This window comes from Martes martes (genome assembly GCF_963455335.1).
Source record: "Martes martes genome assembly, chromosome: 3".
NCBI lineage: Eukaryota > Metazoa > Chordata > Mammalia > Carnivora > Mustelidae > Martes > Martes martes.
Window position 1 is genome coordinate 160,883,517 of NC_137890.1, and position 20,144 is coordinate 160,903,660.

Here is a 20,144-nt window from a genome sequence, read left to right on the forward strand (position 1 = left end):
CCAAACATTCAGTGGTATGAAAATCTGATTACGACATAACATTGAATGAAACTAAGTAAGGTACAAAATGGTATGTATATATGGTCAGAATTTTATAAAATAAAACTCAAACCAAGTATTTTTTCCATAGGGAAACAAAGGCGAAAAAGTATTAAGGCCTTTAAAACAATGTCTCTTTGGTTTCTTGCTGTTAAGAAGGAAATCGCAAAGTGTTTCAAAGAAAATAAAACTAAAGTTAATATATATATGTTTATTAAAATTAAAAATTAAAAAAAAAAAACTAAAGTTAATATAAACAATTTATAAAGCTAATTCCTTTGCTGCCACTTGTTACTGTATAATGCACTTCACGAAGTTTCCTCAGGTCAGTTTTCTTGGAACTAGTTCCATGTGCTCTTAGAAAACTTTAATTTAATAAACTGGGCTCCTAACTGCAGAACTAATTAGAATCATCAGAATACCAGTGCCATTCTGGGTCTTTAATGGGGTATAGTTTGCTATATGTTCATAGTTTGGCAGTGTTTTCCAAATTTATTTGAATGCAGTACGTGTGGAGGGATGGGGAGAGAGAGGACAGGGTTGTTTCGGCTGACCTTCCAAAGTAGGTTGCAGACATCACATTATTTTGCTTCTAAATACTTCAGCGCGTATGTCGCAAGAATAAGGGCCGTTCTGCTACTTATCCACAATACCATTATCACATCCAAGAAGTCTGATTACTTCCCTAACAACTTCTAATATCTAGCCCAAATACAAAACTCCTGTTTTATAAAAAGAGGTTTTGTAGTCAGTTTTTCAAGCTTTTCATGTTGTTTGTTATTTCCTTTTAATACAAAACCACACCCTGTTTTTTTTTCTTTTTGACATGGACACCCTCCTGCCCCGCCCTCAGGAGACCACTCTCATTGAATTGCAGAAATCCCATGTTTTATCTGATTATTTCTCCATGGTGTTACTCAGCTTGTTCCTCTATCCCACGCAGCTCCTGTATATTGATGCTTACACAGGAAGACTCGGAGTTAGGTTAAATACTTGTAATGAGAAGACATCACAGCAAGAACATGATGCTGTGTTCCTCATACCACATCATACTGGGAGACACCCAACAGGCCACCTCACAGATAATATCGTTGAGCTTGAGTACGGCATTCAGGTGTTTGACTGCCAAATCTCTCCATCGCAAAGGTCCAGCTCTCCCTTGGTTCTTAGCATTTCTACCATGACATGACACGTCATCACTGTCCTGCCTCTCAGGAACCTTCTAAGTGATGCTTTTTGTAGTCCTTGATGGTCTTTGCAAGACCACCAGTTATTTCATTAGGTACCTTATTAATTCTTATTTACCTCTTGAAAATTTCTGGATAGGAAAATTCCGTCTTTGTGATGTACAGGTATGTGGGTTCTGACAAATACAGAGTTTTGTACCCACCACAATAATAAGATACAGAATAGTTACAGCACCTCAAAATATTCTCTCCCACTGTCCGTTTGTGGTCCTAAACAAAGTCTGGTACAAAGTCCATGCTCAGTAGCTTCACTCCAACCTTACTTGTCCCAGATTTCCTGCCTCGCCTAATGGTGATTAAACTTCTATGTGCGTAGGAATAAAACCATGAAAATTTATTTTACTACAGGCTCTGGGGCCCTACTCCCAAATCTAGAAAGGCTAAGGCATGCTTCTTGTGATCGTGATGCTAGTAAACCATCGAGTATATGCAATAAAATGATTATGAGCATGGCCCTAATTCTCTACCTTTCCTTCTATCCATGGTCTTTGCAGTGCGACGTTGCAGCTCCTGCCATGAAAAGGCGGAGTCTGTTACTGAATCCCATGAGTCTGGGCAGTGACTTGTGGCGGCAACAAAATACAGCGGCGCTGGCGGGGCACCAGCACAAGCCTTGCTGGTTTCTACTCTCCTGGAACCCTTGGGCAGAGGCCTGGCAGATGACCCTCGCCAGCCTGCTGGACCAGGTGGGGTGTGCAGCCTCACCTCCACCATCGCCTCTGACGACAGTCACTCAGGCAAGTCAATGGGGTCACCCTGGGCAGCCAGCTCCACGCGACCCACTGCAGACACCTTAGCACGAGGGTCAGCCCAAGATCCCGTAAGCTTGGCCAGCTGCCACATGTGCTCAAGAGCAAGAAGAAATGTTTATTCATTTTAGCTCCATCAGGATGATTTGTTATACAGTAATAGATGACTTGCACACAATTCTGATACTCTTTACCCAAGGAATACTGACTTATCTCTTCCTCTCCATTCCCCAGCCCTCCCTCCACCCCCTTCCTCATTTGGACTTTGATTTCTTTTTCAGACGGCCGCCGTCATGCTACCTCCATGTACGCTGCTGGTGTTGACTGTGTTTTTCAAAGTCGGAAGCCACGTGGTCATAATGCACGCATCCCTATTATCTAGCACAGTGCCCGGGGCCCCCAACAGGTGCTCAGTCCTTGTTTGTGGAATGACCGACGCCAGACTCCTAAAGCACAGCTCTGATCACGTCACGCCCACACACAGGACTCCACTGGCACTTCCAGCACTTAGCGGGTCCCTTTTCCACCTGGCTTCCTTGATTCTATAACCTCTGTGATCAGGCCGTAGCCTCGCTTTCCACTCTTCTTCCCCTTCTTCTCTTAAGGCTCTGTTACAGAGTGAGGGCTGGCTGACAGCGCCCTTACTTCCCTGTCTGTGTGATACTGACTCCTGCCCACAACTCTGTAAACCTGACACATTCCTGAGGGTCCCAGTCCTCTGTGAGAGTCTGGCAGGCCTAGTGAAGGGAGAGCTCGCCCCTCCTGCCAGCATCTAGCACTTAGCCTGAGCCTCTCTTAGCTGAGCACTCCCACCCGAGCACCTGATACTATGGTCATCTGTCCCTTGTGGCATCTCCAGGCATCTCCTCTACCTGAGACTGTGAACTTTTCCAGGGAGAGTACATCTTTTACCTCTCTGTATTCCCTAGGGTACCCAACACAGACCGCAAAACATAGTCAAGACTTTTGTAAATGCTTACTGGATGAACAGATGGTTTTTTGTCACTACTAAAGCCATAATAACAGTAGTAGCAAGTCAAACCCACAAAAAAGTGGCTCGATAAATGCAGTGGTTTTCATATATCAATCCATAAAAGAATCTTCTGGAAGGCCTGTTGAAAAAACAAATCCCTAGGATCTGCGCCCAAAGAGATTGGTTCAGCAGGTCTGGAGTAGAATCCTAAGTTTGAATTCTTACCAAGCTGTCCACGTGACTTTGGGGAGGGTCTGTGGGCAACACTTCGATATATACAGTGACATACAGCCTGCTTTGTAGATATGAAATCCAAAGTAAACTCCTTTTTTCACATACCTCAGTTTTTTTTTTTTAGGTTTCTTAACTGTAACACCAAGGCACTGAGGAGCGCCGTGGGCCTATAAAAAGACCAACTTTAACAATACCTACATAGTCTGGCACCTTACTAGCTTAGGTTGCTGGGAATATGGTATCACACCCCATTCTTGGTAATCACAATCTGCACACATTTTTTTTCATCTACATATCCTTTTTATAAACTATTTCAAGTTTAATTTGCTACAAATAGTCCTTTTTTCAGACCATCTCACCATGTGAGGTATGCTTTAAAATAAGTGAAGGGTGCAACATTCCTACCTCGGTCCCAGAGGCTGGCTCTTAATGCTCTCTCCAGCTGTTCCTCCTCACTCAGTCCTGCTGTGTAGGCATCATAGTTCCTGGGTATTTCTTCAGAGTAAGCTGTCCATCCATACTGGTAAGAATCCTGGTATCTGGAGTAGCCTACAGGCACAAGGAAAAGGTTATAGAACACGGCCACATACCACTCTTTCCGTTCTTCCTGTTTGTAAGCAAAGACAATAATCTATATCATCATTTCGAGTACAGTAATAACCCTCAAAATAAGGAAAGATGACAAGTGGAGAAGTCCTCCATGAGCATGGGCAATTACAGTCTTATCACTGTTGTACCCACAGCGCCCAGTGGGGGACTGGACATGCGTGAGTCCTTACATGCTGAAGAGGAACAAGACGTGTATTTACAAAGTCTGAGGGGTACCGGAGAGGGGTTGGTATGAGCTATTTTCATCTGGGGTGGATTCAGAGCTATACAATACTTGGAGTGACTTCTCTGTGAAGTCCTAACTGGAGTCAAGGCAATGGTTGAAATGACAGTTGATAAAGCCTTTCTGTCTTGTGGATCCATATAATGAAAGGCAGACTAACATTTAATGCAGAGACCACAGGATTTCTGTGCTGGGTGTAATGTTTTGGACAGTAATAATTACATTGATATACAAGGCAATGTCTCTATAATTATAATTTTACGTCAAAGAACATAGTTTCTATTAACAGCACTTTCAAGAAATTTGTTGCTAGATAAAATGAGAGAAGAAACAACCTGCTCATTAAATAATGCTTTAAGTATCGGACTTACATATCCCATTAATGAGGGTCAATTACAGAGCAGAGTTCACTTTTGCAAGGTGTTTTCATCAATCTTTTTAAGTTGGTTTGAGTTTATTCCTTATATCTTCTTTAATTGCCCACTTTAATGTAATTTGTTTGGAAGAGAATTGTTCCCCCAAAAGATTACCAATCTAATTTTCATGTAATGAAAGAGTTGTAAGAGTCTGTTTAACTTTACTCTTTCTTTCCTTCATTATCATACCCTTTGGGGATGAGTTTGCAAATGTTTAATTAATGTGCTTTTTGTTGTTGATGAACACTCCCACCCTTTACTTTGAGTCCCGTGTCATAGGTCTCCATATCATCAACTGAGTACACACCTGAGTTTAAATTTCTTATTTCTTTAAGACTACAGGGGGAAAAAAACCACCCACCCACCCACCCACCCACCCACACACAATCAAGCCAAAAAAAAAGGAACACTGTAGGGCAGAATCTGGTTAGTTAAGATTTCACATTCAGAATATCTGATAATTGGTCCTGAGGCTATTTTAAAGTTTACTTTTGTGCTGGTTATAAGTAAAATGCAAGATTAAAAAGGAAACAGTTTAACTATTTCCATTAAAAATATAGTAAATGTATATTTGTCAGTATTTGTCATGTTATATATGTCTATTGATTATGTCTATTTTACAGTGGCCTTAATGAGATACAACTGACATACTATTTAATCTACCAATTTAAAGTGTACAGCTCAGTGGCTTTTCATATATGTTCACAGAGATCTGCCATCACCACAATCAATGTTAGAACATTTTCATCACCCCCAAAAAGAAAACCGTACCATTTAGCTATCATCCCCCATCCCTCCCAGCCCTAAGTAACCACTCATCTACTTTCTGTCTCTACAGCTATGCCTATTCTGGACAATTACAGAAATGGAATCATAGAACATGTGGTGTTTGTGTCTGGCTTATTTCATTTAGCATAATATTTTTAAGGTTGGTCCATGTTGTAGCATGAATCAGTATTTCATTCCTTTTTGTGGCCAATAATATTCCAGGCATGATTATATCCCACCCATCAACCGACAGACATTTGGGGTTATTCTGACCTTTTGACTCTTGTGAATAACACTGCTATAAACCTTCATGGACAAGTTTTTATATGGATATGTGTTTCATTTTTCTTGGGTCCATACCCAGGAGTTGGGTTTCCTGGGTCACAGGGAACTTCTTTGTTTAGCCATTTGGAACCGCCAGAATCTTCTCCAAAGTTGTACCTCTGTACATTTCCACAGAGCTATGGTAATGGGTTCAGATTTCTCCATTTACTATCTATCTTTGTAATTATAGCCATCTTAGTAGGTTTAAGTGTATCTCCTTATGGTTTGGATGACTAATGATATTGAGCATCTTTTCATGGGTTTATTGGTCATTTGCACATCTTCTTTGGACAGCAGTCTATTCAGAGCCCAATTTTTACTGATTATTATGACACCCTTCCATTCTTGGTAATATTTTACAATGTCCTTGAAAGTCAGAAAGTGAATGATTTAAATAAACATTAAATAAAATTGTTCAGGATTTGGGGGACTAATTCTGACAAGCCTTGCTCCTAAAGTAGCAAAAAGTTGGGGGGAATTTACTAAATACCTCCAATAACCCAACTTTCACATTCTCTCTCCTGTTTCCCATATCAGAAATATTAACATCATGATATTTAGAACAGGGAAAGAATATAAGTAAATTTCCCAAATCCTCACAATAGTGTAGGACTAAAGTTGGATCTGGATTCAAATTTAAAAATCAACCACCTTCCTCAAATTGGTCTCTTACTCAACAAACCCATGAAAAAAAAATTTAGCTCCCACTGTTATGTTGGGGAACACCCACCGGCAAGTTTCATGTCCTAAGAGTAAAGAAGAATATGGCATTGCTACAAATATTGTTTTCTAGATTTCCCACCAAAACAACAACAATAAACCTTTCATATAAGGGCAAATGGATAAAATACAATCATTATGTGGATTTCACAAAGAACAAAATAAAGGGGCAACCATTCCAAAACATAACAGAATACTTACAGAGAAGTTGCTGAATACCATGGTATGCTTCAGCAATCTCTGAACAGAGAGGCTGCCCAATTCCCTAAGAGTGCCAATTACTTTATTGCTACACATAAAAGCATATGGGTACTTTCTCATATGACTCATTACCACTTTTAAACCCCCGTGGAAAGTCATCCTTTCTAGAAGGTCTAAGCAGCACTTCTACCCATCTACCCTCGAAAATGTTCAGCTCATTCAAAACCCAGAATAACCCCAAAGCTCTGAATACCCGTCTATACAGATATCAGAAATACTACACACATCCACAGAGCTTCAATTGCTAGGTAAATTTGCTACAATTTGAGGCAATATTTTCTTGACACAGAAAAACATTTTTCTTCATGTTATTTCTTATTTAAAAAACAACCCAGCATGGCCTTAATGAAACAAGGTCTACAACTCTAAACATCTGAATATTATAAAACCTAATTTGGTACTTGTCAGACAAAACATAGCGGGGATAAAAGGGAAAGCTTCAGTGTGTTAAGTCCAAAAGACTAGTGTGGTTAAACCTTCTATATCATCAGTCATAAATCATCAAGAAGACCAAAACTCCTATCAATTATCTATTATAATAAAAGCAGTTCTCCTAGGACAAAAAAACTTCTTCAGCTGTTCTGCTGTCCCAATCAGATATTTTTAAATCTTCATAATAAACATGGCTGGAAAACCCAACAATCAAACACTTAAGATAAATAAGTTTAAATTATATCCTGCGATGAATAGCAGTTTAATATTCTTTTGTAGCTATATACTTTGGCTCTGTAGTAAAAGAAATTCTGGTTATCATTATTCTATTAACTACCCCATCTGTTCCTTATCCACATACCAGGATTTCATGGCAAAAGAGATCAAGAAACACCACCAAGATTAGAAAAATTGGTAACAGCTTTTTAAACATTCATGAGGTTCTTTGACCTATAAAGACTCTTCCAGCTAAGGATGGCCATATTAAGAATAAATCATTACTTGTAAGAGATACATATGCTCTCATACAAGTTCCCTAGATGACCATTAGCATGGCCACCTGGCCCTTATGCAGTTCTGCTTTTGAAGAAATCCAGTCACTTCAGAGGAAGGAATATACATACTGTAATCTTACAGGGGAAAAGAGAGAAAGGTAAAAGGGGTTTTTATTTTTGCCTTTAATCCTGTGGTCTGTGTCTGATAGGATTATGCCTCTTCCATATGTAGAAGGAAAGGAGGTTTCCCCTTTTACTTTTTTTTTTTTTTAAATGCCAAAAAAGTGGGGGAGGGGAGGCAATAAGGGGAACTGCCCTATTTTGTAAGGATAAATCAGGAGAATGTCCATCTCCTATCCCTGTAATACAGAAAAAGCAGAGGCTAGGAATCAGTGAGTTGCATTTTCAGTCCCAGTTTTATCACTATTTGTGTGACGTTCGCCAAATGATTTAACATTTCCAAACTTCGGTTTCGCAGAGATCACACAAGACGTTAGGACTGGGGAATCTACAACAGGTTAAGGTATGTCTGTGTATGGGTATGTTCTTATTCTCTTTGTCCAGAGGAACATTTCTGTTACTCTCAGGGATTTAATAAATTAACCAGGCGAAAAGTGTTTTATCCTCTACCAACTGCCAGGTGTTAGGGGCCCTGTTCCGTGAGGAGTAGAGAGAATCAAGTGAGTAAAAAGTGGGAAATCACAATGGGAGAGAGAACCAATATGGTCTTCCTGTCTAACCCACCTCTTTTAGTCACACAGATTTACACTTAAGTCAGTGTAAGCTGGTGTCCAGGACCGACAACCAAAAGGAACAGATGCTCTTCCAAATGAGTATATTTAAAGCTTAGTCAATAACTAATCATTACCTTTCTCTTTAGGTGAGCAGGTGGTGTCCAGCAACTGTTCCTCTCCTGCACCCAGACCACGTTTCTAGTGTTTTCATCATCCAAAGTAGCAGAGGCAAAAGCCTCGAAGTGCGGCTTTTCTTGAGGCATCAACAGTACTCACCTCTGTGATCCCCAAGTCTAGTTAAACCCCATCATCTAGGCTTATGATTTTTGTTCTTGATCTCATTAAAATTACCTGGGAAGCTTTAGGGGAAAAAAAAAAAAAGTCCAAGTCCCTGTCTCTATAGTCATTCTGATTTAATTGGTCTGGGATGAATTCAAGCTATGGATATATTTTTAAAAAAGAGGGGGGGCACCTGGGTGGCTCAGTGGGTTAAAGCCTCTACCTTCGGCTCAGGTCATGATCCCAGGGTCCTGGGATCGAGCCCCGCATCAGGCTCTCTGCTCTGTGGAGAGCCTGCTTTCTCCTCTCTCCCTGCCTGCCTCTCTGCCTATTTGTGATCTCTGTCTGTCCAATAAATAAATAAAATCTTAAAAAAAAAAAAAAAAAACCTCCTCAGGTGATTCCATATATATAGCCAGGGTTAATAATCATGATCCAAGCCTTTATAACTACATCAAAAGCAGAGTTTGAATGTAACTCCAGTAGTATCACTCCACTGATTAAACCCTTCAGTGGCACTCCTGCACATTCTGGATAATCTCCTACAAGCCCTTTAATAAAAGCCTGAAGAGCCCTTTCTTCCCCCATTGCTTTTCTTGACTTCTACTTATTCATTCAAGACCTTGCCCTCCACTTCCTCCGAATAACCTCCAGGAACTGCAACCCTCCTCTCCTCCCTCTCGGGCTGAACACTGCGTGCACCACGCTCATGCCGCACAACTAGACTTCTACCTGTGCCAGAAGGAGTAACCGGGACTGGACTAGCTCTTCCGCCATAGCCAGGTAGAAAATTGGAGAACATATATGAAACGAATGTTTTCAGACATTGTGTCACAGGCAATACAAGATTCTGAACCTTGAGAGAAAGGAAAAGGGGCCTGGAGGTACTTTCTTGACTATGGTGTAGGGACAGGGGACACAGGTAGGTACACCAGACTCTGAGAGCAGAGCTGAAATTTGCAGAGCAGAGTACATCAAAGAGAAAAATAAGCATATGGAAAGACCTTCAGAAAACCTGCATGAGTCGCCTGGAGATTTTGCTGAATTGTTAAGCCATGCACGGGTGAGTGAAATGCTATGGGGCCAGGCAAAGAATGACGAAGAGCTACAAGTTGAATGATTCCAGGAGCTCAGGCAGGGCTGGGAGACCTTAGCTTTAGAACCAACCAGAACAGAGAGCCCTTGCTGACCAAAGACCATTCAGGAGAGATCCCAGAAAAGTGATACCTCAGTAGTAGCACAGAATTAACCCTAGAATAAAAGTTACTCTAGACCCACCTTAAAGGACTTAAAAGCAAGCGCCAGAGGGATCCAACGGTTCTCCAGTGGAATGACTATAAAAGACACCTAGACTTCCATAGCCTACGGGTTCTCTAACACGTGTCTGCTGGAACTGGCCCTGGGAACTGCCGGGCAGCCTCCCCAGCATGTTAAGGGCCTTCGTCTAAAACAGGGCAGATGCTTGGACAGGAAGTCCCTTCAGCATATTTGCAAGGACATCTAGAAAAAAATACGTTCTCTTCTTTAAGTCACATAGTATTAACTACCAGAGGAATGCCTATCTTAGCCTCAGAGGTTAGGCGTGATTCTTCCTGAATGTGTAGGTGGGGTGGAATGTGGAGAGTCGTAGATGAAAACCTGACTTCCAACACTCAGCAGGGAGTCTGGGCTTGCAGACTGAGAAGCAAGGGGCCCGGGTCTAGTCTGAATCTTATCACGTCTGAGAGAGCTCATACCAATCATACAGTATTTTCAGGCCTGTGTTCCCTCCTTCCTTGGCCTTCTCTACCAGGTCACCCAAATACGCTTCCTGGGCTCTGGCTCCCTCTAGCTTTCAGGCATGTTAGTGGCCCAAGTACACACGTGCAGAAGACCCTGGGACACGATAGATGGATTACCCCTCAGCAGTTCAATGGTGGCAAACACTCTGATTTTTTTTTTTTTTTAAAGATTTTATTTATTTATTTGTCAGAGAGAGAGAGAGAGAGCAAGCACAGGCAGACAGAGTGGCAGAGGGAGAAGCAGGCTCCCCGCGGAGCAAGGAGCCCGATGTGGGACTCGATCCCAGGACGCGGGGACCATGACCTGAGCCGAAGGCAGCCGCTTAACCAACTGAGCCACCCAGGCGTCCCAAACACTCTGATTTTTGAAGATAAAATGTATTAAATGAAACAAAGTACTTACCTGAACTATTAACATGGTACTGCTGTCCGGGATAATGCATATTGGAGGAAAAAACGCCTACATGAAGGAAACAAACATTTTAACACTGGCCGTAAGAAATTCCCCACCCCAGCTTTACTGAGGTCTGACAAATAAAAAATTGCATGCATTCAGGTTGTGTAACACGAATTCTTAAAGGTTATATCACACGATGATGTGATATACACATACATATGAAATGATTACAGCAATCAAGTTAATTAATACACTTATTACCTCACATAGTTACCGTACTGTGCACATGTAAACATAAGATCTATTCTCAGTAAATTCCAAGTATACAAGACCCTATTATTAACTGTAGTCATCATGCTGTACATTAGAGCGCCATAATTTATTCATCTTATAACTAGAAGTTTGTACCCTTTGACCAACATCTCCCCATCTCTCCTATGTCCCCGGCCCTGGCAACCACTGTTATACTGATTCCATGAGCTCACCTTTTTTAGATTCCATATTTAAGTGAGATCATATGGTATCTGTCTTTCTATGACTTATTTCACTTAGCATGATGTTTTCTGGCTTCATCCATTTTGTCACAAACAATAGGATTTCTTTCATTTTTATACCCGAATAAATCCACTATACACACACACACACACACAAATGCACGTGCGTGCACACACACACACTCCACATCTTCTTTATCCATGTATCTGATGGACTTTGATTATCTCTGGACTATTGTGAATAATGCTATAACAAACATGAGAGTGTGAACATCTTGAGACACTGATTTCATTTCCCTTTGTATATATACTCAGAAGTGGGACTGCTGTATCATAGGGTAGTTCTAATTCTTTGAGGAACCTCCATACTGTGTCCCACAAGGGCTGTATCAATTTACATTCTCACCAACAGTACACAAGGGTTTCCTTTTCTCCAAAACCTCACCAATGCTTGTTATCTCTTGTCCTTCTGATAGCAGCCATCCTAACTCTTCCCTACCTCAATCTGTATTACAAAGCCTTAGTAATCCAACAGCATTGTACTGGCATAAAAACAGACCCATCAACCAATGGAACTAAACAGCCAAAAGTAACTGATGATCCTTCCCACAATTAGGAGGTTCTTTAAAACAAACCCAAGGTCATTTCAAATGATTTCTAAACAACTGTTAAAATAAACTCCCTTTTGTTTCGGGCGAGCCCTACGGGGAACAGAATGTGGGGAACCTTGAAACCCTTCAATTCTTTCTGAAGTGCCTAAGAGGTTCCTGTTGACCTAAGAGGGTCTTTGCCTTTCAAGGTACTGAGGGCCTTGAGGCCCCTGTCCCAGGAGAGATGCTCTGGCTATCCAGAGGACTTGCCCCCAACAAGACTGCTAGGGGAGCCATGGTTCTTATTCGTCTTCCTCTGTCCCTAAAAGGGCAGTAGGACCGAAGGCAATTCAGCCCTGAAGGGAGAGCCCGGCAGGGGAGAGCAAGAGGCACACCCTCTTGTGTGATGCTGTTTCTCTCCAGCACCTGTCAGACAGCAGTTTCATACACTTGGCTCTTTTCCACAGGGTTCCTGTGTCACCTCAATTCTCAGGTCACTCTAGAACTTTCTCTAGCTTCCCAGGGCGGGGTGGGGGGGTGGGGGGTGAGGGGAGGGGACGGCAGGCAGAGAGATTGCAGGATATTTGTAAATAGCAGTGAGTGTTTCAACTTCTCATGTCTAATTTTCTATTGGATTCCTTTGAAAATGACACAGTGTAAAAAGTAAGTCTCCACAGAAGACAGGCAAGGTTTTAGGAGGAAAGCTAAGAGTGTAAATGGTATAACTGTGGCGAAAAATCCTCTTTAAAATCAACATACTTCCCTAAATTCTGTAAAATGTCAGCAAAAGCTTTACAAACCACTTCAACTTCAGACAAACATAGAAAATGAAAGAAAACAAACTCCCAAGAATCCGTTCTTTTCCTTTATTCGTACTGTGAGCATTTGGGCAACAAAGCTCATTACTAGATTTCCATAATTAAGTTGTATCAAAAATATAATGGAACTGGACATTTTCAATAAATGCAGTTCCCGCTGCCTCCTCCAAACACACACGTTGAAAACGCAGTAATAAGCAAATGCAGGAAAATGGGAATGTGTTTAGATGCAACACAGCCTGTAAAAATCATCTGAAAGTGAACACAGCCACTAATAAAGACGGCAGCACAGTGCCTAGAAAGCTTTCTAATATCATGAATATTATATGGTTCTCAAGAATACCAGTCATCGGCACAAACTGTTCAAACAAATTATTTATGGTTCAAGGAAAGGTAAAATAGTCTCAGAAGATTTCCCATGAATAAAAGATGAAATATTGGAACTCATATAGTCTATAAAACAAGTGTTTGCAAAATAGCTTTCCTATAAGTCAAAGCCAGTATTGCATTTTAAATTAAGAGGGCTAAAAAAAATTCATGTATTTCTAAATAAAGTATTTTCATTGAGCATCAGTTTGAGAGGGAAAAAAGCCAAACAAAACACCAAACAACCAACAGCAAAACTTGTAAAAGCAGGAGCCCTGCTTCAAGGACAGCCGACTTGGATATGCATCTTGCCCTCTGGGAACCTAAGGTCACTCGGACTCCTTTCAAATCCTGGCCTTGACTTCAGTTCAGATTTCCTTTTCTTTTTTACCTCTGCCTTGCACATACATTAATCTATGGAATGCCGCAGAAGAATGCATTATTTTATTTATTTTTTAAAAAGATTTTATTTATTTATTTGACAGAGATCACAAGTAGACAGAGAGGCAGGCAGAGAGAGTGAGAGAAGCAAGCAGGCTCCCCGCCGAGCAGAAAGCCTGATGCGGAGCTCGATCCTAGGACCCTGAGATCATGACCTGAGTGGAAGGCAGAGGCTTAACCCACTGACCCACCCAGGTGCCCCAAGAACACATTATTTTAAACCCACTTAAGTTCTCTGCATTTTCAAGAAAATCTCGGTGTTCTGTGAGTACCGTTACTGCTGAAGGGAAACATTCTGCTATGTCTCCTACGAAAGCTTCGGGTTTACAGTTTGGGTTTGCCACCCCTTCTTTGGCGCAGTGTGAGGAACAGCACCAGCTGTTTTGCCTCTTGGTTTAAAAAGAGCCTATGAGCGAATTCCTAAGAGGAACCACAGGGAAACCTGGGGTTGCCCCTGTTTCTGTTAAAATTAAGATGAACTTCCAATGCGTTGTCAGGCCAAAGGTGTTTTGTTTGGTACCTGCACATTTTTTCATGATTTTCTTCAGAGGCCCATGAGCGTACATCAGTCCAACAAGAATCCCGGCCAGATGCCCGGCAAAGGAAGTCCTAGGAGAGAAGGAGACCCCTCGTGAGTATTTGTTCTGCCTCTGAGTAGCTACATTCTGTATTCTCATTAGTCCAGGGTATATTAATTTGTCACAGTCTGCAGACTTTGTTCCACAGCACGTCCTTTATGCTGAGCAGCATTTAACTCTGTCCAAAGAACGTTTCCTACCTTAAAAAAAGAAAAAAAAAAAAAAAGAAAGAAAGAAAGGTACAATGACTAACCACCACCACGTGTTTAAGATGCAATCTCCTTCCTTGACCAAGAGAAGCGGGCTGGCTCCTTCAGAGCCCTGGAAGCCTTTGGTCAAGACAACCCATTCTGGTTCTTCCAGTTTTTCTCTGTGGTTCTTATCCCAAAACATAAATGAAACCAGTTTTCTCTGAATTACATCTTGAATTATCCAGCCACTGTGAGGCCCACTAGCTATCCATGCAGCAGAGCAGATGGCTGCGTTTTTACCCACCGACAAGTGAGGCAAAGAGCATGAGAAACCCAGTAGAGCAGAGACACTGGGTTGTCCACACTTGTTTCCCTGAAGTTGTCTTCATGTGTACCTTTCAGCCACTCAGCAAAAAGAAACTAAACTGTAAACTTCTAGTCTGAAAGATGAGCTGGGGCATTAAATTGGTTCCATTTCTCTTAAAGTAGCATCTAAGCTTGGCGATTCAATCAAGACCCAGCTAAGTCTTTGTTAAATGAGACAAAGGATAAATGAAAGAACATCACCTAGCTGGCTCCCTGCCCCCAACTCTTGCATGCTCTACTATCAGCTGTTCCAGAACAATGAGGATGTCATGTCACCGCCAACCAGGGACACTTGGTGACCCATCTGCTTAGTCAAGGTCTCTGGGCACTTGGCTTTGCTCATCCCTTCCTCCCACTCTCATGTCCTATGCAGCCCATCTCCTTGCTACATGGCCAGACCCCCTCCATGCTCACAGGTGACGACAAGGGGAGCTGAATGGCAGGCACCCCTGCCACAAAGATATGTCCCTCTTTCCTTCCACCTTCCCCCAGTCACTGCTTCTTCATTTCCTATATAGTCTGTTTGCGGCCTGCTGGGTCGGGACACGTTTACACCTTGCCAGTCTGTCTCTCTCACAAATTCCCTGAGGGCAGCAATGATGTCTTCTTACTCATCTGTTATGCTACATTAGGGACTAAAAGCAAAAACAAAAAAGGTCAAGTGCATGAATACTTCCACAGCTTGCAGAAATGACCCTCACTCCAGAAGTGGGAGCAACCGAAAGTTATTAAGGAGCTGATGTAAACTCCTGGGGCACAGAGAATTCTGCAGCTTTCACATATGTGCTGCATGTTCCTTGGGCTGTGCCTGGCATGAGACACTCGAATATGGGCTGAATGAATGATCCAAGTGTCCCAGAACCGAAGGCAAGTTAAACCCATTATATCTTCAACTTAGAGCACCCAGGGAGCCAGGGCAGGGATGGAGTTCAGGGCCTGATAATGTGGACCCCACCCACCCCCCCACACCCAACCTAGGAGACCTAGAATCAGAGCCAACACCCTTTCCCTCCCCCTGCAGCAAAGGCCCTGGATAAGCACAAGTAAGACAGCCCCGAGTCATTCTCCCTGTTGTAGAGCTAGCAAAAAGACCCATTGGAAAAGAACAGACAACGGAACACTTTGGACAAAAGACGAGAGGCAGCCTTCTATAGACAGGAAGGCACTGCTGTTCGTTCCATCAGACAGTTCAAACCCACTGTTGCCCAGGCAAGCTCCTGCAAACGTCCACACACGGCAAGTGACAGTGTGTGTGCTTCCACGCATATGCACACACACGCTTTACACACACAGTCATTCCTTCAAAAGAGCTATTCCTTTCATCACATGGGTTTACCTCAAAGTATGTGTAACCTGGTAATAGAAACATGGGATCAGATGCTCAGGTTCCCATTTTCCAGGGAAGAAGAGCATGAACTGTGCTCTTCTTCAACTTTTCCCAAAAAAAAAAAAAAAAAAAAAGTGCTTACTTTACTCTATTTTTAGGCTACAATAAACTCTTCAAATAGTTCTAGGAATGGCAAAGAAAGTGGTAGTTTGAGGGATACAAAGAAGCAGCCAGAATAATTTTTTTTTTAAAAATAGTAACCTCGATTTAACTGAAAAGAATAAAACGGCATCAACATTTTTAAACCAATCTTTATGGTGAATCATATAGATGTAAAATAACATGGGAGAAAATTTCAATTTAAAACCCCAGCCTATTAAACAATCAGTCCTGAGCCTCATTTACAATTTAGAGTACAATACAGTGAAATGAATTTCTTATCTCTCTAAATGAGTCTGCAGAAGTTTGAGTTAGAATCTAATTGTCCTAACGTAATTGCAAATAACCAGGGATGGAAAGCTGGCGTCCAGAGACCAGACTACATTCTCACCCAACGTCCCAAATTTTCACAGAAGTCCCATTTCAAAACCCTAGCTGCCCTTATCCCTACATTTAAGCTATATATGGGTGTTCTTCTTTTAAAACGAGAGGAGATTATGATCTGCTCCAAACTGAGAATTCCTCAACATGACACACAAAAAAAGGGAGATGCCACCAATGAAGAAGGAAATCCGGGCCCACTTTAAGAGGCATACTAACTTTCTCCATGCCTTTGGTAAACATTTGACAAACCACCGCCTGGGCCCTCTAAGGGACACCCGTGTCCTCAGAAAGGAAATGGAACTGCAGATGGTCTCCTTCCCAGCAGGACAGGAAGCCCCTGTCCCAGGGTTAGGGTGTCTCATCCCTGCCCCTGAGGTGCTGTGGAGGCACAAGGAGGCCCTGCCTGGGCTTCGGAGGAAGACCGTTAACGGCTTCAGAAGCAGACTATGCTTTTAGGGTCATCACCGCACACGGAAAACAAGTGTTTTGATGTTTGTGCTGTCTGAGGAGGCCCGTGCCTGAGTTACAGCCTAAATGTTTGTGTGGTTCGGGACAGCCCGCTGCTGTCCTCCAAGCGTGCACACTGTTCTGAGTCACACCCGCAGCTAATCCCCATGTGGCAGGCTCTCAGGAACACGGCTTCCCCTGGACCTGACTGGCTCTTAGGCTGGAACTGAGGATTTGGTGGTGGCTTGCCACCTGCCCTCCTGATTCGAAGTAATCCCCAGGGACAGCATCACCATATTCAACCCTATACCCATGGCCTTACTCATGCAGTAAATGGCCTGACACTGGCACTCAAAAAGTAACTACTGAAGAAGCAGAGAAGTGGAAGTAAAATTACATATAAAATGCACATTTCTAGCATATATGATGGCTGTATTATAAAAACACAAGTTATGCATGGTCACCAATTAACTGTTGTTTTAGTATCAAATCTCATCAGGAGAGAGAGTGATTAAACACAACACCCCTCCCCATCCCGCATACCTGGACAATGTGTTACATAAAACACGCTCTCCTTGAACAAAACAGCAGCACTAAACCTATCATTATATCCCCAAGTTGGTCACTTATAAGCTTTATTTCTTCTGAGAGCTCAATAGTGACTCCCTTCAGAAATCCTAAGAGCTATAATCAAATCCTCACTGTAATTGGTAAGATACACTGTACCCATGAACAGTCACACAGGTTGTGCACTGCGCGGATGGACGACAAGGAGAAGAAATATCATTCGTCTGGGGTCTCAAGAGTGCCACAAAGATCTGATATTCAAATTCAGATCATCGTTCCTCAACTTCGGGGCACGTACCAATGTAATTTCATTTTGACAGGGACAATATCTTGATCCAGTAGTCCTTAAGCTTGCTCAGGTTCTGAGCCCCTTAAAATGTCTGATGAAAGCCGTGAATCCTGTCTGCAGAAAAATTACACATACACAAACTATGTCACCTGTAATTTTAAGACGATCATGGATGGCTTGAATTCCAGACCCTTGCCTGAAGTGAAAATCATCCATCACACACAGAAGAATTCCAAACCTCAGTGCCAAGTCTAAGTAGCTATGCACTCAGTTGGAAAAACATCTTGTTTGTCCTCAAATCCTCAGACAGAGGCAGCCATTTTGTTTAGATGATTATTAATGAGCCCAATCTCTCTGAGGCGCCACTGTTCTGTACTGGTGTAACCTACTTCTGGTTCAATCTCCTTCCTGCCAAAGTCTGACTGTTAGTCATTCTTTCAGTTCGAGTCTGAGGTAGAAAATTCTGCCATTCTCTGTATGTCTGAAAAGGTCTTTATGTCAGCCTCCTCCTTGCATGATAGGTATAGGGTCAACTGCTGCTGCTAAGACATATAAGCTGGACAGTAACTCATCTGTCTTTTCTCTTGGCTTTTAAGACTTTCTCCTTATTTTGGGTACACTATCACTACACTACAATCACTCCAGTTGTAGATTTATTTTCTTTACCCTCCTTGAGATTCACCGTGCTTTCTCCATCTGAGGTCTTGTGTTTTTCTACAATTCGGAAAAACCTTCGGCCGTCATTTTTTGTTCTCTGTACCACCAGAGACAGAGCACGGACACAGAATGGGGGTTCAATTCATGTTTGTAGGGAAAAAAAAAAAGGACTAAAGGAAAAAAGCAAGAAGTTAAAATCAAATCAATGTTGGTACACATTACTTATAAGGGACAGTGATGGGAGAAAAGTAATTTTGGAGCAAAACTAAGATGAAGCTATTATAGGTATTATTGTGTGTTACATGTCAAATATATTGCAATAAAGCTGGAGGGAAGATGATTGTGGATTTCAGTTATGCAAACTATATGCAGATATTATTAACACCAGTGCAGAGTGTTCTTTCCTATCATGCCAGTGTAAACTGCTCCTAGCTCCTTTCAGAGGCGACTTGGAAGGTTGAGCTAAGTGGTTATGCAAAATGTTCCTGCTCCCATGTGCCACTGTTAAAGAATCAAAAGCGAAAGCTATGATTGAAAGCTGTGACAAGCTATAAAGGTCCTCCTCTGCTAAATGGCAAATTCTTTCCACAGCTGAAGAAGCTGCCATCTCAGGGATAGCTCAGAAGGCAGAAAATGTTATTAATCTAAGACATAATCTCATGGTGTATGCAGGGCAAACGGCCTCATTAAGGACGTAACTTGATGGAGACACAGTGTTAGACAAGGCAAGCGAACAAGGTAAGGGAAGAGGCAGTTGGCTAGAAATGGTCTATTGTATCATATGTCCCATAATTTCCTTCAGTAAAAGCAGTTTATACCAGGCAGGGACTTCACTGATCATATGTTTTGCACTGTTTGGGGATCTTTATCAATGGTCTTAATAAACTGGAATTACAACAAGACGTGGCAAGAAGTTTTCAGGCTTTGAACATTCAAACCACTAGGAAAGACCTTGATAGGATTTGCTTCTTCCCAAGATAAACTGTTCTTATACCATCTGGTTTCTGTCCTGGATGCTTTCTTCAACCACTATGCCACTGTGTGTCTTTGGCAATGACAATGTGGGAGAGACTCGGTCTATATGCTCTTTCTCTTTACCGCATTCCCTGGCACACCCCGTTCCTGCCACCTTTGGCTGCAGAAGTAAAAACTATCCCCCTTCCAATATTATATTCCCTTTCAAGGGAGGCACTGCAGTATTGGCCATGCAACCTCTAATATCTATGTTGATTTATTAAGCATGGCACCAACCTCCAGCCCAGGGCTGGGAGCTGACCACTGACTTTGATTTGAGTCCCAGACAAACATGATTTGGAGAAAAACAAGGGTATTGCAAAGGGAGAAAAAGCCTCTTCTGCAAAAGAGCCTCCAGAGAACAGACGACACCTAACCACTCCTTGACTCTCAATTCCATGCTCCTCAGCCCAGCAGCGAGAGAATTTCACGAGTTGGTTCAAGAAGGTAGCATTCGTTCATTCATCAAATACTTACTGACTGGCTACTACATAAATAAGACAAATATGGTCACTGCCTCATGGAGCTTACAATCTAGTGGGAGCACACGTGTGAACGTACACACACACACACACACACACACACAATCTCTCTCTAACTGTAAATTGTGCTGAGTATAAATGAGTCTACTTTTCTTAGAGTGGTCTGAGATGGCTCCTTAAGTGGCATTAAAAGTGACATCCATATAGGATGCCTGGGTGGCTCAGTTGGTTAGGTGTCTGCCTTCAGCTCAGGTCATGATCCCAGGGTCCTGGGATCAAGCCCCACATTGGGCT

General features: G+C 42.2%; 1 protein-coding gene across 4 annotated transcripts in view; it reads right to left on the bottom strand.

Moving 5' to 3' along the window:
- Positions 1-20,144, bottom strand: part of RHBDD1 (rhomboid domain containing 1) — a 124,922-nt gene that overhangs the window by 47,156 nt on the left and 57,622 nt on the right. For all 4 annotated transcript variants that reach the window (XM_080799137.1, XM_080799138.1, XM_080799139.1 and 1 more), the window contains exons 4-6: positions 13,910-13,998; positions 10,687-10,743; positions 3,648-3,791 (exon numbers count right to left, since the gene is read on the bottom strand). In XM_080799137.1, coding sequence (XP_080655263.1) covers positions 3,648-3,791; positions 10,687-10,743; positions 13,910-13,998 — 290 coding nt within the window. The remainder of the gene's footprint in view (positions 1-3,647; positions 3,792-10,686; positions 10,744-13,909; positions 13,999-20,144) is intronic.